The sequence below is a fragment of the Oncorhynchus mykiss genome, chromosome 2, assembly GCF_013265735.2.
Source record: "Oncorhynchus mykiss isolate Arlee chromosome 2, USDA_OmykA_1.1, whole genome shotgun sequence".
Lineage (NCBI taxonomy): Eukaryota > Metazoa > Chordata > Actinopteri > Salmoniformes > Salmonidae > Oncorhynchus > Oncorhynchus mykiss.
The window spans coordinates 30,821,178-30,844,335 of record NC_048566.1 but is presented as its reverse complement, the minus strand read 5'-3'; the positions used below and the strand labels follow the sequence as shown (position 1 = coordinate 30,844,335).

General features: G+C 41.8%; 1 protein-coding gene across 9 annotated transcripts; it reads right to left on the bottom strand.

Moving 5' to 3' along the window:
* Positions 1-36: 36 nt before the first annotated feature.
* plekhf2 (pleckstrin homology domain containing, family F (with FYVE domain) member 2) lies at positions 37-22,560 on the bottom strand. Of its 9 annotated transcripts, XR_005036299.1 has the most exons (4): positions 19,759-19,915; positions 2,739-3,534; positions 2,257-2,360; positions 37-1,526 (listed from the first exon to the last, which is right to left on the bottom strand). XR_005036299.1 is itself a non-coding variant. In XM_036945578.1 (3 exons), exon 3 carries the CDS (start codon positions 3,521-3,523, stop codon positions 2,777-2,779), a length of 747 nt encoding a protein of 248 aa, XP_036801473.1. In that variant the 5' UTR covers positions 3,524-3,534; positions 6,733-7,101; positions 22,226-22,560; the 3' UTR covers positions 37-2,776. The 9 variants fall into 9 exon arrangements, 7 of the variants coding, with proteins under 7 accessions (XP_036801473.1, XP_036801452.1, XP_036801469.1 ...); XR_005036298.1 differs by having other exon boundaries at positions 2,257-3,534; positions 19,759-19,910; XM_036945578.1 differs by lacking the exon at positions 19,759-19,915 and adding exons at positions 6,733-7,101; positions 22,226-22,560 and having other exon boundaries at positions 37-3,534.
* Between the last annotated feature and the right edge of the window lie 598 nt (positions 22,561-23,158).

Below are 23,158 nucleotides of genomic sequence, written 5' to 3'. Positions count from 1 at the left end.
TGAGGACTTTTTCCAGCGAGCCAAAGAAGAGACAGATTTTAGGCAATATGGTATTTATATATTTCAATTCAGAGAAAATTAGTATCCAATGATGATATGCTGTATTACATTCAGGTTTAAGCCCTTAAGACTTTTATAACGAGAATTTAAATGGCAACAGAAAAAAAAACACCTTAGAGAAGACAACAAAAAACACCACCGATAGCAATGGAGAGAACTTCAATTCCATGAGGCTTGAGAGGTTAACAAACCAAACCAGATAAGCAGGCAAAGAAAACAAACAAAAAAGTATGGTATGCTCCTTTTCAGAAATCTCACATTGTTCCCTCAGTTCTGTGTTCAGACATCATTTTTGCTTAACGGGTGTACAATGTTAATTCTCAGGTTGTGTAGGTACCCCTAGCTCACTCTCCTGAGGTGATGTCAGACAGGAAATCCAGTCCTGTCAGTTTACGGTCTCAGCGGCAATGTAGCTCTTGTTTACGACCTCTCTCCAGAGAAAGAGAGTAAAGTGCTGGTGTTTAATCCGGTCCATACATGAAGACGAGACGAGCACAAGAGACCTGAAACAGCGGCATTTGTATAACTACATAGTATACTGTACAAAACAAATCCCAAATACTATACAAATATACAAAATCAACAGAAGTCATTTCAAAATATTCCTTAAGTGAGGTGAAAGAAGAAGAAAAAATAGTTAAGGAAACTACAGATTATGGTAGGATTTGCATTAATATAGTTGTGCCCAATATCGGTTTGTTGTTTGAGTATAATGATAAACCTTCAAGAGTGAGGGATGTAGTATTTTGAGCATCTGCAACAATACAACCTGATAATCAAAGACAATGGGGTAGGAGATTTGCATCGAAGTACTGTATGACGTCTCATGTCTTATTGCTTGCCAAAGAGATGGACTTTTATAGGGTTCTACAGTTACTTCTTAGAGAAGCTAAAAAATAAAAAAAGGAAAGAAAAATGATCCCTTTTGTCAGTTCTGTCACTCAAACACACACATCTCAGGATAAACGTTCCATATTACACTGAAAGACTGCAAATTAGTTCAAGTCTTTGCCACCTGTGAGCCTGACTGCTTAGGTGTAAAAACAAGTTGCTTTAAAAATTGTAGAGAAAGGATTCCCATGGAAACACAGGAAGATAAACTATGCCCAGACTGAAAGTGATTGAATTAGATCTGTCTGTCCCAGAGTGTAAAACCTGAAATGGTTAGTGCATTTGACATTCGCTTCACAGCGTGAAAAAGTGATGGTGGTTGCGGGTAGGTCATCATTAGTCCTCCAACAAGCCTTTCACATGTCAGTGTCAGCTGACACAGAATGGCCATACCTTATAGGGAAATACAGTTGGAAGAGGGCCACAGGGGGGCAGGGACAGTCCTGGTTCCTCTGAGACAAGTCGATGGTAGACACTTCCTGTACAGTTCCTGTGCGTTATGCAAAGATTTCCCATTCTCTGTTCAGGCAAGTTCAGGTCAGCTTTATTTTCTGACAGGTCATGATACCCTGGAACTGTGAAGGCAGGTTAGGAAGCAGTCACATACTGAAGAGACCACAGTAAGACAATGGACTGATTTCCTGATCACCACAGGTCAAGTTTCTGCTCTCACAGCACTCTAGAGGCACTCAGTGGAAACTCCAGCCAGAAACTTGCCAAATACTTTAGATAAACCAACACCTAACACATATCTCCAACACTGGACAGTACTCTATAAAGCATGACAATATTTTTAGGTGCATGTTTTCTATGATTTAGTAAAAAATATCTGAAGTAAAGCTTTCTAGCACATTCACACACACAATGATCACACAAACTTCTCCCTACAGCCATTATTCAGCTTAGGGTTATACCGACAGAACACAGCCTCAAAATAGAAGTTACAGTACTAGGGTCTGATGCAATATCTCATTAAAACAGGGCTGCCCAGACAACTCACTTTCTCAGAAGGCACTGTGTGAAAATTAAGGTCTGTGTGAGGTACATTTTTGGGATGATTGAATATGTGCATTTCAAATACATGCTATTACAAGCTAAACTGTGTAGAAAAACTCTTCAACTTCAAAACTGAAAGTTGGCCAACACTGTATGCTAAGACATACACACCTAGAGGAGCTTCACCATACAATCATAACGCTTTAGCTGATTTGTCATTTGAGAGGTTAGTGAAGGAGGGGTTATTTAGGTTAGAAAATAATGAAGCGGCTACAAACCTAGAAAAAAAAGCACCTATAGGTATTTTACCTGAAATATTGAAATGAGTAGGTAGACCATGTGACGTGTGACTGAATGCTAATCGCTTCTCCCTGCAGAAATATCAGCATTGAGGCATGTACCCCAAGGTTCATCTGTAAAAAAAAATAAAAAAATAAAATAAAAAAAAGCGGAAATGAATTCAAGAATATAATAGAAGAGGATGACATTAGCAGAGAGGACAATGAGAGGTGCTACATGACTCCTAGCATCATTCTCTCCTGTAGTGAGGTCCACTGTTTAATGGAAAACAAAGAGGATGACTGTGGAGCACGCCATACAGGAAGCAGCCATACTACAAATAGTGTGTGGGATATTTTTACCAAACTTACTACAATTCCCATCAGGCATTTCACTATATTATCATTAAAAAGCATTTATTTCAGCTAGAAGAAAAAAAAAACTTTTCTTCAAAACCCTGCTGTGGAGAGAAAAAAACTATAATTATAAGTGGAATATTGCTAATTGATTACTAAAAGGGGAAGATGGAAGGCTGTCAGGAGGGCCTTCCTCAGTCACTGCTGTCCTCCTCATCTTCGTCGTCCGACACGTTGTTGAACTTTGACCCTGACCGGCTGTAGGAGTCCGAGCGTGGGCCTAAGCCCATCCCCCCTCCTGCGGAGGCCAGCTGCAGGTAACAGAACTCACACACACGCACCGGCTTGGACGACTGGCTGGGCAGCAGGAACTTCTTGTCAGAGCACGGGCCACAAACCACATAGCCGCACTTGCGGCAATGGTGGCGGCGGCTGAGGGGCGTGAACTTGATCTTCTGGCAGCGCATGCAGAGGGTGGCCTCTGAGTCTGGTATCCAGACGGCTGCGTGCTCGCCAGTTGGCGCCTTGCCGCTCTTCTCCAACAGGTCGCCCACGCACTTGCCGATGTGGCTCATCCACTCTGACTTCTCAGTAGCGGTGGCGGCGTAGACAGCGAAGGACTTGGTGGGTGTCTTGATGAGCCAGCCATTCCGCAGGTCGCCCTCATCAGCCACCGTGTCAATGGTGACGCTCTCCAGCGGGATGATGTGCTGCTTGTTGTACTTCTTCTTCTGGATGACAATGTTGCCGTACACCAGGATGTCGTTGAACAGGAAGAACTGGCGCGCCTTGGGCTTCTTGCGACACAGCTTGGTGAGCACACCCTCACCGATGAGTACCCGCCCCGGTATGACCAATGGCTGGCCCGCTGCGCCGAAGCAGCCCTCGACTACCTGGATCCGCTTGGAGTTGGCCTCGCTGTTCGCCAGCCGGTCCACCATCTTAGCCTCGCCTGGAGCAGACAGAGAGAGAGAGAGAAAACTATTGTATTTGAATGTTTTGCAAATACCCCTTCAAAGCTGTGATACAAATATTGAAAGTGGAAAAAAAAGTCTAATCCTCATTGTATTTTAAGAATATGAAAAGCAATATTGGAAATATGTCAGGCAATACAGACTAATTTCAATTGAGAACCTCTGAAAAATGTCCATGGACAAGGGCTGAAGTCTCATTCACTTAGCTGCTTTATTAACTTAATAAAAGATGAAAATCCTCCTTTTTGAGTGAGCTTTATTGGACATCCTACTCCAAAATACATGAACATGTAATTGTTGTCTTCCTTTAAAACACTTCTGAAAATCAAGGACAGTTTCATTTTCTCTCTTGATCTCAATGACACCACCAGACCATTCTATATTAACCCAAAAAGTAAATTTAGCTAGCGTAATGTTACTATCTTAGTTAACAATTATCACATTAATAAGGTTGGCTAAAAGATAGTTAGAGGACGCAACATTGTATTTGTTCTATTACGGCAACTGTGAGAGCATGGGCAGCACCATTGAGGCCATCTCCATTTTGAAGTAGTCAAATGTTCTTCCTCTACTACTCCTATGAGATGGTAAACAAAGTGAAAGGGTGCATACTGCCACCTGAAGTGTGCTGTTTGAACAGGTATACATTTACTGCCACCTTTTCACACAAGTATAATTCACTGGCTGATGCCTCCTGATGACCTGGATGGAATTATGTGATCCTTCCTTTACTCATGAGAAGTCCCACCCTGCTAACTACTTCAAAATGGTGAAAGTCATCAATAGCGCTGCCCATGCTAAAACGGGCTCTTGGGCTCTCGAATCCTCAATCTCTATGGGTTGGCTACACTTCCAGGATTTCAAGTTACCTTGTAGGTTCTCGGGCAAGCTACTGAAAATCTGAGGAAGATAAGCAACTTGTTGTAACTTGTCACTCTGATCTTAAAAGTGCGTCTCGACAGAAATCTGGATTTTATTTATATTTATTTTTTCAGTGGCGGCACCGCTGCTAAATTAATATAGGGGAAACACTGCTTCAAGGAACACACACACACACACACAGAGAAGCAAATGCTTAGTATTAATAACTCCCATCGTCCCCACAAAATAATCTGGACAACCATTTTAATGAAGGTTGATAGCTGCAGAATAATGATATCCACAGAAGATGGGTGTTAAAAAAGAGAAAGAGTTTAATATGGGTCTTTAAGAGATGGTTCACTGAAATGACTTAATTATGCCCTGTAAGCAGTCGATGGAGAAGGTATGACAGCCCATACTTTGGTTTAGTTCGTCTGGCACGGTTTCCACATGCTAACGTTTTAGCATTTGTGGCACAAATCCCATTCAAGTCATGGGACTGATAGTTTTTTTCCCCCCACGCATCATATCCAAATCATGTGAAAGTATCTTACATTGATTGTAAAGCTCAATAAAGTAACTTATTGATGCTTTGAACATGAAGCACGAAAAATGCTAATATCAGTCCCATGACTTGGAAAAATGTTGAAACTAAACCAAAGCATGGATTGCTGTCATACCTTGTCTATAGACTGCTTACAGAGTAAGGAAACCAATGTCATTTAGGTGAACTATCCCTTTAATGTACCAGTAGAGAATTGCACTGGGACATTATATTCTAACAGGTTCTGATGTACCAGTAGAGAATTGCACTGGGACATTATATTCTAACAGGTTCTGACGTACCAGTAGAAAAACCAAGCTGCTCCTAACTTTCATAACGATGACAACCTCCATTACTCGCTCGCCTCCTTAACCTCGCTCTCTGCCCAGAAAACACCATCTGTCTTTCTCAATCTAATTCCCTCACTCTCTCTATCCTTAGGGCACTTCCATCTGCAGCTTCAGAACCATGGCATGAAACCAGAAAGACCCATTTGCCCAGGAACACTAAGGTAATCTGCCTAAATGACTACCGACCCGTAGCACTCATGTCTGTAGCCATGAAGTGCTTTGAAAGGCTGGTCATGGCTCACAACATCATTATCCCAGAAACCCTAGACCCACTCCAATTTGCATACCGCCTCAGATCCCCAGATGATGCAGTCTCTATTGCACTCCACAGTGCTCTTTCCCACCTGGACAAAAAGAACACCTACATGAGAATGCTATTCATTGTAGTGGAGCATGTTGAGAGCTTCAAGTTCCTTAATGTCCACATTACCAACAAACTATCATGGTCCAAACATACCAAGACAGTTGTGAAGAGGGCACGACAAAGCCTATTCCCCCTCAGGAGACTGAAAAGATTTGGCATGGGTCCTCAGAGCCTAAAAAAGTTATACAGCTGCACCATCAAGAGCATCCAGACGGGTTTCATCCCTGCCTGGTATGTCAACAACAAGCTTCCTGCAATCCAGGACCTATATACCAGGCGGTGTCAGAGGAAGGCCCTAAAAATTGTCAAAGACTCCACCATAGTCATAGATGTCCTCTGCTACCGCACGGCAAGCTGTACCAGAGGGCCAAGTCTAGGTCTAAAAGGCTTCTTAACAGCTTCTACCCCCAAGCCATAAGACTCCTGAACAGCTAGTCAAAAGGCTACCTCCCGCTACTCTATGGTTATTATCTATGCATAGTCTCTTTAACTCTGCCTACATGTACATATTACGTCAATTACCTCGACTAATCTGTGCCTCCGCACATTGACTGTACCGGTGCCCCCTGTATGTAGCCTCACTACTGTTATTTTATACCTCTCATTTTGTTGGTTAAGGTCTTGTAAGTAAGCATTTCACTGTAAGGTCTACACCTGTTCTATTCAGCGTATGTGACAAATACAATGCTACCCTCATCTCTCCCACTCTTTGGAGTGAATCCAAAACTAGCAAAGCAAACACAGAAGTTAATCTGCTTTGACCCAACTTCCAGCAAAAGCACTGAGCGGGAGCTTGTAATTGTACATTCATATAGGTCAAAGGTAATTGATGAGAAAGATGATGGGCTGTGTTTTCCCTGTGGGCCTGTACCCTGCAAGAGGGACAGACTTCAGTTGTTTGAACTGGTGATGCACATGCATCTGATGCATACAATACTATAGGCACATTATTTTTGATCACTCAATCTCAAATCAAGCCTACAGATTGCATACAGTCTACTCAACTAGGCCATCTCTTGATGTTGATACCAAGACAAATTCAAACCTAGGTACACACCTCTGACAGATCTCTAATATGGAGTGGATCATAGCAACACAATGCCACTCCAGGCCTGGCCCCACTGTTGCTGCTCTGGGATTGTGCTAATTAGCAGCAGAAGCTAACACTAACATAGGCACTGGGGCCAAGCTACAGGCAGGGAGGGCACACAGGCTCACAGTTATCTGTGCATTAGCCACCTAGCCCAGAGAGCTCACTATTGACGACAGGTAATATGGAGCCATGGAGTATAGGGCCTTGTGTGCCCCTGCCTGGAGGGGATATTGTTTAGAGACATATTAGCCCTGTTAGTGAGGCCTCTCTGCCTACTGCCATGACGACAAGCTTCAGCTGCAGTCAAGAGGAAGATGAGATCTAGAGCCGTGCCTGAGAAAGAAAGAAAAGAGAGAAAAAAAAGAGAAAAGGAGATGAAGGATTGTGTCAGGGAAATTAATCATAGGGAGTTAGGTTAAGATAAAGATACATACAAGGCTGCTTGGTCTCTTCATTGGTACTTAATGACCAATAGAAAAAGAGAAGGCCTAAAACCTTTCAACACATCTGATTACAACAGATGATCTTGATCTCATTACACTGTAAAAAAAAATACTTTGCGGTGGTGAGGCTGCATGGAGGCATCGATTCAAACACCTACATGTAAATGGCAAAGGCATACGAGGACGCTTTGACATTCAGCATTTAGGCGCAACGTTCTGCGCCCACCAGGTTAGGCGTGGTGGTTTTCATCTGAAGGGCCCAACATGTTGGGACAAAACCAACTGCCAATCCTGGTTGTGACTGTGTGAACTACTGTGACTCACCTCTGCTTTGCAAAGTTAAACACAGAGTGGAGAGGGAGGCCTATGCCATTTCAGAGAAAAGTGCTTCAGTGAGGCTATAGATTTTGCATGAACTTTATACAGTAACAGGCCTAACGTGTCTTAGGCCTATAGTACATGTAGTGCTTCAGTGGATTCAATAGATTTAGTTCCGAAGAAGCAGATTCCAGCTCTCATCCAAAATAACAGCAGAATGACCTCAGTCTCACTTTCACACCGCCTCCTCTTCAGTGTGACACGCAGTAAACAGATGGGGAAGACAGAAAAAAATCTCATGTCCTTTCAGCTTAGCTCGGGCCATACACCACCTTCAGCTCAACGGGTCAACCAGTGCACTGCCTGAAAGAGTAAGCACATACTGACTGAATTAATTTAGACCTTTTAATACTATGCATGTGCGTGCATGTACTTCTGCTGTCAAATAGGTTAGGGTGCACAGGGTCCACTACCTAGTATCGAGTAATCTCGGAAATCCATAACTAAAATCCCACGTAATTGCATCAGATGCTTGATTAAGTTCTGGTTGCAGACTTGCCAGAAAATATACTAGAATGAGGGGAAGCAGAGCTGTAGCTCCACCCCCTCTCCTTGCAGGTTACAGGCAAATGTATGGGCCAAATGACCCCTCCCCTCTCTGAAATTTTAAAGATGTGCACGCACACCTGTGAAATCGTGATTTGTCCAAATGATCCGTGACAAAAGAAAATATGCACTGGAACAGGGTAATTACTCATGAGTCATCAAATCAAACACATGCGTATGTCCACGAAATATTTAGTACTGTTATTAATAATGACAGATAAAAAAAAAAAGACTTGATTTCAAGAGTAATATCAACAACAACAACAAAAAAAGAACATTTTTTGCAAAAGAACTACCAAGCCAAAACACATACAGGATAACCACCTCCTCACACAAATCTAGACTCCGGTCAGACACCACGCAATAGGTGGCAACAACACTTGGGAGTGTTTTAGGTTGTCATTTGCTGATTGGTTGCTCTTGTGCCTCTTGTCTCTGAGTGGACGTACAGGTTACCAAGTTGACAGGTGGGAGAAGGTTGCCAGGTAGCAGAGGGTAGGTAGCAAGGTGGTGAATACACCTCTATCCCAGCACCAGGTTGACTATGGGCTTTCCCATCACCAGCTGGTCCTTTCAGAACCTCATAAACTTTCCCTCCGCCATCAGCGACACCAGATCTTGGACAGGTTAGGAAAAAGGACACCCTTTTACAGCGCTCTCCTCATAGTTTTGGATGCTGGAGTAACAGGACTAAAGACTTAATTTTGAATGGCAGGGTTAGCTGACGCCGACACTTGTTGCTATAGCCTACCTCGGGTTACGGGAGAAGCAGTAGCTAAAGATAAACCCATGATTAATAGATTACAAGCCCTGTCCTCTCGCTCTTTCAGGTTTATTTTTCTAGCCATTTTTCCCAGAATCAGATTGAGGTTGTGAAAATACACCCAACATTATGCAGACATGAAAACAGGACTTCTTCAGAAAGTCAACACTCATGATGTTAGTTCTTCTTCTTCTCCCCACAACATTTTCTATGTGAAGTTTATATGAGTTTGTGGGGAGGGCCCAATGAACACAGTTGCCACCCTACATCTTCCTGAGGCAACATGAAGGCCAATAATGCTAACATTTTCCATAGGCAGGAGGGCATCCAAGCTACACATGGTGTAATGGTCATAATAAACTAATGGTATAGGAGGAGACACTGCCAATAAACAGCAGGTTTAAAAAGGCCTGGCTCTCATAATGAATGGTTCCTTGCCCTTTCCTTCCTGTAACGTTGAACAGAAGAGGCACTGCATGCAAAACAGTCTTCTTTCAGTCTCAAATTGGGAGACAGTTCATCTAAAAATAATCCAAGGTTTCCACAGATGGGTCACCATTGCAAAACAATTGTATTCATGAAGCAGATGGAGGGAGGCAGCAGGGGACATTCAACCTTTCTCCTCAGTGCTGGGCTACAACATTTCTTAGCCTAACTAACTTTCAGACACTAGAATACTCTGAGGACCACTGAGTCTGAAAGTGCAATGCAGTTCTATACCGGCCCACGTCTCATGAACTCTGGCAAGACAGAGAAGTGACTCAGATACTAAGAGAATGAAAGTGTCAGAAGGAAGAAAAGGAGAAAGAGCAATTTGTATGCTCTATCTAGAGGTCGACCGATTAATCAGGGCCGATTTCAAGTTTTCATAACAAGCGGAAATCGGTATTTTTGGACACCAATTTTTAAAAACATTTTTAACACCTTTATTTAATCTTTATTTAATTAGGCAAGTCAGTTAAGTACACATTCTTATTTTCAATGACTTCCTAGGAAGGGTGGGTTAACTGCCTCGTTCAGGGGCAGAACGACAGATTTTCACCTTGTCAGCTCGGGGGATCCACTCTTGCAAACTTACAGTTAACTAGTCCAACGCAATAACGACCTGCCTCTTTTTGCACTCCACAAGGAGACTGCCTGTTACGCGAATGCAGTATGCCAAGGTAAGTTGCTAGCTAGCATTAAACTTATCTTATAAAAAACAATCAATCATAATCACTAGTTAACTACACATGGTTGATGATATTACTAGATATTATCTAGCGTGTCATGCGTTGCGTATAATCTGACTGAGCATACAAGTATCTGACTGAGCGGTGGTAGGCAGAAGCAGGCGCGTAAACATTCATTCAAACTGCACTTTTGTTCGTTTTGACAGCAGCTCTTCGTTGTGCGTCAAGCATTGCGCTGTTTATGACTTCAAGCCTATCAACTCCCGAGATGAGGCTTGTGTAACCAAAGTGAAATGGCTAGCCAGTTAGCGCACGCTAATAGCGTTTCAAACGTCACTCGCTCTGAGCCTTGGAGTGGTCGTTTCCCTTGCTCTGCATGGGTAACGCTGCTTCGAGGGTGGCTGTTGTCAATGTGTTCCTGGTTCGAGCCCAGGTAGGGGCGAGGAGAGGGACGAAAGCTATACTGTTACACTGGCAATACTAAAGTGCCTATAAGAACATCCAATAGTCAAAGGTTAATGTTTTATGCAGTTTGTTTTATGCACATGTTGTATGCACAGTTTGTTTGCCACAGCCGCCTCCTAAAGAGGAAGTAATTACCTTGCACACATTCCTCTAAAGAGATGAGCATCAAGTTATTTTTACACCTTTCACCAAAACATGAATTCATGACCTTAAAGCAGAAACCAGCAATTAAAACAATAAAGCGACCTCCCCAAAAGTTTCAGTAAAAAGTTAAGGGATAGGGCTTGAGAAATGTAACCACTCAAATTCATAGAGCTATGGATGCAAGGATTCACCATCCATGATGTCAAAATTATAGTTTTAACCATGTTTTAAGGCTATATAGGGTTTGTATTTACTTTGTTGACAAAGATTGGGGGTAAAACATGTTTATATTTGGGGTTATGATAGGGCACGACAGTTGAACTTAAGTCATAAGGCATTTATAAGTTATATTCTTCAAGAATCAAATGGGTACATATAATTAAATTTACACTGAGTGTACAAAACATTTAGAACACCTGCTTTTTCCATGACAGACTGACCAGGTGAATCCAGTTGAAATCAATGATCCCTAATTGATGTCACTTCAAAAGCTGTGTAGATGAAGGGGAAGAGATGGGTTAAAGGATTTTTATGCCTTCAGACAATTGAGACATGAATTGTGTATGTGCCATTCAGAGGGTGAATAGGCAAGCCAAAAGTTTGAAGTGCCTTTGAACGGAGTATGGTAGTAGGTCCCAGGTGCACCGGTTGTGTCACGAACTGCAACACAGCTGGGTTTTCCAATAGTTTCCTGTGTGTATCAAGAATGGTTCACCACCAAAAGGACATCTAGCCAACTTGACAACTGTGGAAAATATTGGCGTCAATACGGCATAGCATCCCTGCGGAACGCTTTCGACACCTTGGAGAATCCATGTTCTGGGGGCAAAAAAAGTGTGGGGGGGGGGGGGGGGGGGGGTGCAATTCAATATTAGGAAGGTGTTCTTAATGTTTTGTACACTCAGTGTACAAGTCTAAAATGGCTGTAGAAATTGCTGATTACTCCTTTAATTGAAGGAAGCATTGCATGAAATACGGAGGATAGCATAATTCAACCAGACAGGAAGAGAATATTTCAGCTATTAAAGTGAAAGTATGTCTGCCAAGCTCATGAGTCACAACACCTTGGACCATGTAGCACAGGTTGTATGAGAGGATAAGCACACCCTCACTGTATATGTGACACATTTGACTTCACCACCAGCAGGTGTTTATGTAAGCTGAAGTACAGTACAGCTATAGGCCTATGCCTCCTCACTGAGAACGAATGTCACCAGTGACCAGACACCACCAAAATAATTTAGGCTACTACTTCACTGCACCCAACTCTGCACTTCCTTCTCCTCCAATCCAAATCTCCTCTTATATCATGCTGAGGTGATTCTACTAGTGTCACTGCTTTTTGGTAACAGTAGTAGACTCAATTTCACAGAGTTGTTCCATTTGGTATCGAATTCTGCTCATTTTAAGGATGGCAGGAAGTCCAAGAACCAGAGGACCATGAGCTGTCCACTCCACAGCCAAGGACAGAACTTACCAGACAGCCAGAAAAAAATATGTTATTGGGTCCTTGGGACTGAGAAGTACCACTGCACTGTAGTGTAGCACAGTACACCAAACTTTCAGTACTTTTTCAATAATAGAAAATGAAAACCAGTTTGTTACTTTCGGTACTTCTGTCAGTCTCAAACGTGCCTCATGTCGTCTACTGATTGAGTGAGGATAAAGTATGTCTATCAGGGCAGCAGATGTCCCCTTGTAGCGGGAGAGCACCGTGCCTGCTCCACTTACTCTTCGCTAGCCTGGCCTGAGGAACCACTGCACTCATTAGCATTACAGGCTAGAACACTTGCAAGAGGATACGGGTAGCTTCCGAGGGGCACAACGGTCTAATGTACTGCATCTCAGTGATAGAGGCATCACTACAGACCCTGGTTCAATTCCAGGCTGTATCACAACCGGCTGTGATTGGGAGTCCCATAGGGCGGCGCACAATTGGCCCAGCGTCGTCCGGGTTAGGGTTTGGCCTGGGGTAGGTCATCATTGTAAATAAGAATTTGTTCTTAACTGACTTCCCTAGTTAAATAAATACAAATTATAGGCCAACATTCCTTGCTAGCTGAAGCAAACATCAATTCACTACCCTAGTAACATGCTTCGGATAATATGTAAACGTTAAGGCAAAATATTGCTGATTTCAAAGCTGATTGACACGAACAACTTTACATTTTCATTGTCTCCCCCGATTCACATATCTTTTCTCTAGCCTCGAACTGACTGTGTGTGAATGAAGTCAAGCGTCTTAAGAGACTGCGCACACTTTTATACAAATAAAAAGCAGCAAATGTTGATCAGTATAATAAAATAAGCCCCAAATGATTTTCATCTGTAGCCGCATGGAATCAGCTAAAATAAGCTCAATAACTCATTGCATGCACACACTCCTATTGAATATGCATTAACCTGTACCGTGGATAGGCCTAGGTTACATCTTGATTTACCCAGTCTATCAATAGTCTAAAGACCTCAAATTCAACTCTGGAGCTTGAAGCCAGTTCCACTGCTTTTTTCCCCTCTAGCCAGGGACTGATTTAGACCGAAGACACCAGGTGTGTGCAATTAATGATCAGGTAGAACAGAAAGCCAGCAGGCTCTGGACCTCGTAGGGTAAGAGTTGAATACCCCTGGGAATAGAGATTTACTAGGGATCTAAACATGCATTGGTCCCCGGTTCAAATGTTTAAGATATGACTGCATCGGTTGGAGGGACCCCAAACCGACCGGTCAGAAGATCCATTAAAACGTTGATCATAGGCTATTACTTACTTCTTACCTTCCAAAAATACCTCATCTTTGTGACAACTGATGTCTCCTCTCCTTCAGTGTCGAGCATGTAACGGTGTTGACAATCACTGATCAACAAGTAATTTTGCACGCCGAACAACCAGAGCTGGGGCAGTAAACCGAAAATAATCGAAGCCGACCATACCAATCACTTATCGCAGGCATTTCGCTGATATCGTTCCTTACGATACGTAGCCTATACTAGAGAAATGTAAAGTTTGCCAATATAGGTGATCGCTAATGGAACAACTGATGGCTGCAACCATAAAACTAGTAGCTGTAGTTTAAAGTAAAATAAAAATAAAAACTTGTGCACATTCATGTTTGAAATGTATTGTTGTATTTATCGCATCAATACAGGCAATTTATCGCATTATGGATTACCAACAACCCCAGGCAATATCAGTAGATTAGTCAAACTGTGTACACTACGTCCCACGAGGCCTGGCTTGTGCTATATTAGGCTTTTTTAGTTGATTGACCACCAATGTAATTTGCTAGGTTATTGTTATCAAATGAGCTGTTGAAAACCGTGTTTTACCGGAATAAAGTAGCAGACCTGCTGACTATAGTCGACCTGCTGATCGGGGCTTAGGCTAGATTTTTTATTGATTGTTCAGGTTCACCATCAGCAACAGTTTTGATAGTTTTCTTTAAACAAAATCAGTGTATATAGTCATTTTTAGATATGATATTATAAACTTTATCCTGCATAAACAATGTTTGCAATTATTTTTGCTACCCGCACTGCATGGGCAAAGCGGGAGGAGATAAAACATTTTTTAATCAAAAAAGGTCTAAACCCTTCAATTGAGACACGGCTGAAATCCAAAGTTGTGCTATATAGTCATTGGCTATGTCATAGCTAATTTGTAACCATGAATATTGATACATTACTAGGTAAAACACTTTGAATTTGCAAAAATGACAAATTAATTAGTGGGTGATGGGGATTCCAGATCTAACGTTTAGGGACAAAAAGCAAACATTATCCCCATTATCTGATAGTGGGGTGGTAGATGCAGAGTCATCCTTATGGCTCAGCTCAGGTGCCGACACAGACACACACACACACACACACACACACACAGACACAGTGAGAGGTCAGCTCAGACAGATTCAGCTTAAAGGCACCCAGCTCAAACTCCATTAGCTGCAGATTAGAATTTAGAATGGAAAACGAATGTGCTTATACAACAAATGTTAGTGCATCGAATCATATCGTTCCTCTAATCAAACCAAATCGCTCCGAATTGTTTAAAACCAAAAAAAGCTGCACATCCGTAAGATTTACCATTCAAATAAATGATTACCTTTAGGGAATTCTTTATTTTTTACCAAAACTAAAATTGTAATGCAATGATATTGAACTCAAAAGATCTGTCTGGGTCAAGTGACATTATGTGACTTTGGTTGATATGCCTTCTTTATTTGTTGTGGTATCGAGTAACGAAGTAAAAAAAAAAACACTACCACACTGTTATCAACAGCTTACAAAAAACAACTTCAGCCTTGTAGAGGACACACTCCTGGCTTACCATGAGCACAGCATGTCTACACAGAGGATTACATGATCTCAATATGAGATAAGGGGGTTGTAAATATATTGTGTCATGTGGCCGTTTATGTGATATCTAAACAGGTGTGCAGTGCAGCCACATTGACCTGTTGAATAGGACAGGGCTAAGTTAATGTCAAACCCCTCACTGCAAATATAGGGGGGGGGGCTTTCAAAACAAGCCATTGGACATTTCGGGTACTACAGTCGATATGGTACACTTCCCCAGATCTGTGCCTCGACACAATCCTGTCTCAGAGCTCTACGGATAATTTCTTTGACCTTGGTTTTTGCTATGACATGTACTGTCAACTGTGGGACCTTGTATAGACAGGTGTGCACGCCTTCCCAAATCATGTCCAATTAATTTAATTTACCACAGGTAGACTCCAATAAACATAAACATAAACATCTCAAGGATGATCAATGGAAACAGGATGCACCTGAGCTCATTTTGAGTCTCATTGTAAAGGGACTGAATACTTATGTAAGATTTGAATTTTATTTTTAATACATTTCCAAAAATTACTTAAAACCTGTTTCGTTGTCATTAAGAGGTATTGTGTGTAGATTGATGAGTAAAAATGTACATAATCCATTTTAGAATAAGGCTGTAATGTAACAAAATGTGGAAAAGGGGAAGGGGTCTGAATAGTTTCTGAATGCACTGTGAAATCCCAATAGAGAATGCCAACTAAATGCCAAAGAGCCCATTGTAAATATTTTGTACAGTTTCTGACCTAAATAAGTAACTCAAAAATACTACTCACTCATTTTGCTGCACGCACAAAACTAATATTTGCCCACAAAGGCTCTTGATCCAGGAGTGGATTCTCTGCTGTTACCAAGCGAATGCTTGATTTAGGAATAAGCTAACCACTTAGCTAGATAGCTAACTAGCTACTAAATTTGCACACCAAATGCACAACTGCAGACATATAGCACATTTTAGATTTAACATACGTTATAAAATATATCTAGCTGGCAAACATTTAGCTGTGAATTCCATACTGTAATTAGATCTCCTGGCGCATGCTGCACAACAGTGAGTGACTCAAAGCTCCAGTCTCTCGTCGTTTTCTTGTAAACAAACACCATGTGACACGTGACTGGGGACTACCGTAAACTTCATAAGAATGTGACAGACGAACTGAAGAACGCAATGTTCTTTATCTCCTATAGTATTGCACAAGTTGACTGCAGGTATTTACTTAAAAAGTATCTACAAATATATCCCGTGGACTTTCCAAATACTCCGGTATATACTGCCCAAGCCTAATTCATGACATGCACAATTGCTTGGGACTGTTGTGAATGTGCTCTCTAAACCAGAGCAAGAGGGCAGTCTAACCAAAGCATGTCCAATACACTGTATTTATTGAATACCCTTATCAATCCAATAGCAACAAGGTTTAATTTGAATTTCAGTCTAACCTTTGTTAGGGGACCTCTACCTTCAGGTGAAGGTGTGGAGTTGGACATTCCACGGTGTAAATTATTACAGTGAAGCCACCTGGTGATAGGCTAGATTATAACCTTGTGCAGGTGAGAGTTAAAAAAAAAGAAACACTGGTTATCGAGGGACAAAAAAAACACAAAAAAAACACCCTACTCTTAAAATGGCAAATAATTATTCAGCTGCTATTCTTGACTGAGAACCTGGGAGGGAAAGCTTTAGTCATTGCCGTAACTTGCTGACTCAGAAGCTAGTAAAAAAAAACACAAAAAAAAAGCATTAAGCAGAAAGGATGTTAAATTTGACCAGAAGAGGGGAAGCCATCCCCAAGTGTTGTGGGCTAGGCTATATAAAACCTCTGAATCAACTTAATGGAGCAGGCAATGGACCATGGGATTCGATTTGAATTGATTGAAATCATTGAAAGATTGTCTTTGACTAAGTGACTGACCCAAATGAACTTGGCAAAAACCATTGAGGTCACCACCCATTGACTTCAGCTGCCTCTCAGGCCAAAAGTTGACACGCTATAGACAGTTGAAATCGGATGTTTACATACACCTTAGCCAAATACATTTAAACTCAGTTTCACAATTCCTGACATTTAATCCTAGTAAAAATGCACTCTTAGGTCCATTAGGATCACCACTTTATTTTAACAATGTGAAATGTCAATAATAGTAGAAATAATTATTTATTTCAGCTTTTATTTCATCACATTCCCAGTGGATCTGAAGTTGACATGCACTCAATTACTATTTGGTAGCATTTCCTTTAAATTGTTTAACTTGGGTCAAATGTTTCAGGTAGCCTTCCACAAGCTTCACACAATAAGTTGGGTGAATAATGGCCCATTCCTCCTGACAGAGCTGGTGTAACAGTCAGGTTTGGAGGCCTCCTTGCTCGCACACACTTTTTCAGTTCTGCCCACAAATTGTCTATGGGATTGAGGTCAGGGCTTTGTGATGACCACTCCAATACCTTGACTTTGTTGTCCTTAAGCCATTTTGCCACAACTTTGCAAGTATGCTTGGGGTCATTGTCCATTTGGAAGACCCGTTTGCGACCAAGTTTTAACTTCCTGACTGATGTCTTGAGATTTGTTGCTTCAATATATCTACATAAATGTTCCCTTCATGATGCCATCTATTTTGTGAAGTGCACCAGTCCCTCCTGCAGCAAAGCACCCCCACAACATGATGCTGCCACCCCCGTGGTTCAGGGCTGGGATGGTGTTCTTCGGCTTGCGAACCTCCCCCTTTTTCCTCCAAACATCACGATGATCATTATGGCCAAACAGTTCTATTTTTGTTTCATCAGACCAGAAGACATTTCTCCAAAAAGTACAATCTTTGTCCCCATGTGCAGTTGCAAACCGTAGTCTGGCTTTTTTATGGCGGTTTTGGAGCAGTGGCTTCTTCCTTGCTGAGCGGCCTTTCAGGTTATGTCGATATAGGACTCATTTTACTGTGGATATAGATACTTTTGTACCCGTTTCCTCCAGCATCTTCACAAGGTCCTTTCTGTTGTTCTGGGAATGATTTGCACTTTTCACACCAAAGTACGTTCATCTCTAGGAGACAGAATGCGTCTCCTTCCTGAACGTTATGACGGCTGTGCGGTCCCATGGTGTTTATACTTGCGTACTATTGTTTGTGCAGATGAACGTGGTACCTTCTGGTGTTTGGAAATTGCTCCAAGGATGAACCAGACATGTGGAGGTCTACAATCTTTTTTCTGAGGTCTTGGCCAATTTCTTTTGATTTTCCCATGATGTCAAGCAAATAGGCACTGAGTTTGAAGGTAGGCCTTGAAATATGTCCGCAGGTACACCTCCAATTGACTCAAATTATGTCAATTAGCCTATCAGAAGCTTCTAAAGCCATGACATCATTTTCTGGAATTTTCCAAGCTGTTTAAAGGCACAGTCAACTTAGTGTATGTAAACTTCTGACCCACTGGAATTGTGATACAGTGAATTATAAGTGAAATAATCTGTTTGTAAACAATTGTTGGAAAAATGACTTGTGTCATGCACAAAGTAGATGTCCTAACCGACTTGCAAAAACTAAAGTTCAACTGTATGATCCAACATTATTTTTTAGGCTAGGCCTATAGGCTGACAACATAATTTCCAGCACTACAATTTCCAGTACAGGAAGCGTGGGAGCTTTAGTAAGTCTATGCATTAGCTCAGCCTCAGACCGCTCATGGGGTTGTAAAATCCCCATGGAGATCAAGAGTCCGACTGACATGCCTCTTTCCGACCGAGTTGTGGTACAGGTCAAAGGGCACTGTGTCATGTGGTTGACCCTTAAACTCTCTGCTTCTATGTGGAGAAGTTGTTACTCATACCACTCACTCAGAAAGCTACAATCGCTCCCTCAGCAGCAGGCAACAGCATTCACTACAGATTGATGTTTAAAGTGAAAAGGGGTAGCTGCTCTCCATATGCGGTTTGAGTATTAACACATGCTATTTTCTGATGACATGTGAAATGGCTGCTCTTCCAAACTCTTTCCAGGTTTTTGGTAGTGCTCATTAAACTCAACCATAGGAGCAGAACCAGCAAGAGCGAGGAGTTTGGCTACACAGGAATGCACCATAACAACATCTGTTACACTCCTTCAGATGTGCTCATTCGTTCATCATATTCACTTCTGGGACATTTTAATACAAAAGGTAGCAGAGAACGGTAAAAAGTTGAGTGGTACGGCTTGCAGTTAGCCACTTTGAATAAAACTGTCTTTTAATAGCAATAAAAAACTAGGCACTCATGGCCCATCTTGCTAACTGTTTGCTTACCTCCCATTTGGATAAAAGTGACGTTCTAACAACTGAAATCCTCTCACAGAAGTGAAGCTCTCAAGTGAAATCCTCTCACAGAGACATACATAGACAATCAATCAGAAGTAAAAGGCATTGCAAAAGTGAGTCTGAATTGTGCCTTTTCAAAAACGTCAGGTGGGAGGCGGGCACAACAAATGCAGAAGTGAAACGCTTACATAATATGAAGAACCCTCCTGTTGGGACAGGAAACTATTTACCAATACATTATAGGCCTTTCTGTGACATACACTACACTGCATCAATCACTTTAGCAAGTTAACAATATTTGTGAGCTGCTAAAGCGACTGCAACCTATTTGTTTCAGAGTGGGAAGTATTCTAGTGTATTTAATCTGCATCCATTTATAAACAGTGTCATATTGGATTAAGTGTATTGGATTACAGAAACCAGAGCAACATCCTGTACCGGTGTGTGGCAAAGCAGCTAGTTACCTGAGGCTGGGATGAGTCCTCCTGGGCAAGTCGATTGCATTTAGCCTCACCTAGGTCTAGCTCATTGAATACGGTTTTTACACTGTTAAGCTAAAAAAAAAACAAGGGACAAAACCGCTGTCAAAAGACTACTTGTAGATGCTTCTTTGCAGATGCACATTTCATGCATTGCCTCTGACCACGTGAAACTACGAGGGGAAAAGTATGACAGCACCTGTATTCAATAGGCAATAGCCTATTGACACACTTGCACAACCTTGTCCTTTTGCTACTCTACAGTAAAGTGAGCAGTATCAGGCACTGGGCAGTAGTGTGTGTGTGTGTGTGTGTGTGTGTGTGTGTGTGTGTGTGTGTGTGTAAAAGCAACAGCTAGATACCTCTAATTTTAACACTGATGCTCTGACCTGGTGAAAATCTAGCTAGCTAACTAATGTCATAATCACAATTTCTTAATCCTGAACCTAGTGACTGAATATGGCACCTGCTTGGCATCCAAGTGCAAGGTGTTAATGGTAGTACGTACGGCCCAGTACATCACTGGGGACAAGCTCTATGCCATCCAAGTCCCTAAAAAAATTGTCTAAACTCCAGCCACCCAGGTTATAGACTGTTCGTTCTGCTACTGCACAACAAGCAGGACCGATGCACCAAGTCTGGAACCAAAAGGACCCTGAACTGCTTCTACCCCCAAGCCATAAGACTGGTAAATATGTAACCAAATGGCCACCCGGACTATCTGCATTGGCCCTTTTTACACCAACTCTTTTGACTCATATACGCTGCTGCTGCTGCTACTGTTAATTATCTATCCCGTTGCAAAGTCAATTTACACATCTACCTCAATTACCTCGTACCCCTTCACATCGACTCGGTACCCCATGTATATAGCTAAGTTATCATTACTCATTATGTATTTATTCCTCGTGTTACAATTTTTCAATTGTTTATAAATTTCTCTCTCCGCATTGTTGGGAAGGGCTCTTAAGAAAGCATTGATTCTAAATTGCAGTACGGTTCTAGAAACAGAAATCCCTCTACTTACATCTCACATGTTTGTTACACACAGGTGTCAGTGATGCAGATAGCTAATTAGCACAAGTTGTTAGTCCACTCTGTCTTCCATAAACTAGTGATGTTACGTTTAATACTGGCGCGCCAAGGCAATCGCTAAGCAGTTTATTTTGAAGCAGTGTGCAGATACTTTATCAAAGGCACGTGATCAATGACGTTTTCAACATACAAATTCTTATTTGTATTTCACTAGGCAAGTCAGTTAATTAAGTACAAATTCTTATTTACAATGATGGCCTACCGGGGAACAGTGGGTTAACTGCCTTGTTCAGGGGCAGAAGGACAGATTTTTACCTTGTCAGCTCAGGGATTGACCAAGCAACCTTTTGGTTACTGGCCCAACGCTCTAACCATTAGGCTACCTGGCGCCAAACACCTGATTGTTTTGGGAGATGACAAAAAGCTTACACTGTGCCTTGCTGTGTGGGATGTCATCTATAATAAATTGGCTGTGCTAAATTGTTTTGACTACCAGGTGCCACTAGTGTACACAGTGTCGATCAAAGCCTCGAGTAATGAACCTATTTGACACAATTGGCTGGAAATGTGCAAAGCTTCAGGAAGCTTTGTTTCCCCATCACTACTGAAAACAAGCCATGTAACATGGAAATATGTTTATATTTTTGACAACTTTTACTAAACATGTACCTTTTACTCCATACATTTCCCCTGACAGGAAAATGGTCCAATTGACACACTTATCAGGAGAACATCCCTGTTCATCCCTACTGTCTCTGATCTGATATTTTGGCAATTCAAATTACTTTTGATAGCTACTTAAGTATATTTAAAACTAAATACTTTGACTTTAACTCAAGTAGTATTTTACTGGGTGACTTTCATTTTACTGAGTCATTTTCTATTAAGCTATGTTTACTCAAGTATGACAATTGAGTACTTTTTCCCACCTGCTGATATGCAAAATACGTACCTTATGTTTTCAAAACCCTACCGCAAACGATGCGTTAACGTTTAGAACAAGCGTCGGGGCTCTTACACAAACCACCCCCAGTCAGACGATACTATCGTCAATGGGCGCTAAAGAAGATAGACGTCGTTAGCGAACTATGGTGTACTGGTTAACTAGCAAACATTAGCTACTAGTTTAAGATGACTCGCGTGGTTAACTTGGCTAATGTTATCTCAATATAATTCATAATTGGTGTATCGCTAGATCAACTTAGTTAGTTGCTAGCTAAGCTCATTAGCCACAATGTTAATGCAAAGGCTAGCTAAATCCTCCATTCGGTCCCGTTTCCAACTTACTAGCTAACTTAGCTGCTGTAGTGTTAGCGCAGTGCAGTGGACAAGTGGTGAGTTCGCTAGCTACAGTAGCTGTGACTATGGCTAAGAATATAACACAAATAGTGAGATATCATTCCAACAAAGCACATACCCGACTTTAACTTCGGCCAGCAATTTACAAGTAACTTGTAGCTTCGTTTTAATGAAATTCCACACTTGTCAGTCGCCCTCCACCTTGCTGTCCGCGGATAGCGGCTCACTCGTTGCCTTGAAAGTAATAACAATATGGCTACAGGGAGTAGTGGCGTCACTTGACTTGTTCAAAAAAATATGGGAGTGAGTGCTGGACTGGGACGTGCAGTCATAAACAGGACGGGTCGTGGATATTGTGGCTCACTGGCGTACAATGGTTTTTGGTCTTTATTTTTCTTATCCATCATTTGTTTTAGGATTAGTCAACAGACCCTGTTGTGAAGTAGGCAGGCTACTCCACTAGTAAACTGGGATCTAACAATAGTAGAGAAGATAACTGCCTGGACTCCCTACTGAGTAAATACTTATGTCATGTTCCACTGCTTAGATGTTTCTGACTCCTGTCAGATCTTACAATGCATGATAGGTATTTATCAGCTAACCACATATAGGTTGTGTTCCCCTGCTCATATGTTGCACGCATCAACCAATGGTTGCGTGTCCTGTCATTGACTGACAGATTGCTATAACAAATAGTGTGGTTGGCTAATACTTAAAATACACTATATATACAAAAGTATGTGGACCCCCCTTCAAATGAGTGAATTTGGCTATTTCAGCCACACCTGTTGCTGACAGGTGTATAACATCGAGCACACAGCCATGCAATCTACATAGACAAACATTGGCAGTAGAATGGCCTTACTAAAGAGCTCAGTGACTTTAAATGTGGCACTGTCATAGAATGCCACCTTTCCAACAAGTCAGTTAGTCAAATTTCTGCCCTACTAGAGCTGCCCCGGTCAACTGTAAATGATGGTATTGCGAGATAGAAATGTCTAGGAGCAACATGGCTCAGTCGCGAAGTTGTCTGTCCTGTTGCAACACTCAC

Excerpts from the sequence above, each read along its gene's own strand:
- plekhf2 (XM_036945557.1), bottom strand. The coding sequence starts at position 19,798 with ATGCAATCGACTTGCCCAGGAGGACTCATCCCAGCCTCAG. Across the intron at positions 3,535-19,758 it reads AGGACTCATCCCAGCCTCAG|GCGAGGCTAAGATGGTGGAC; the intron begins GTAACTAGCTGC and ends TGTCTGCTCCAG.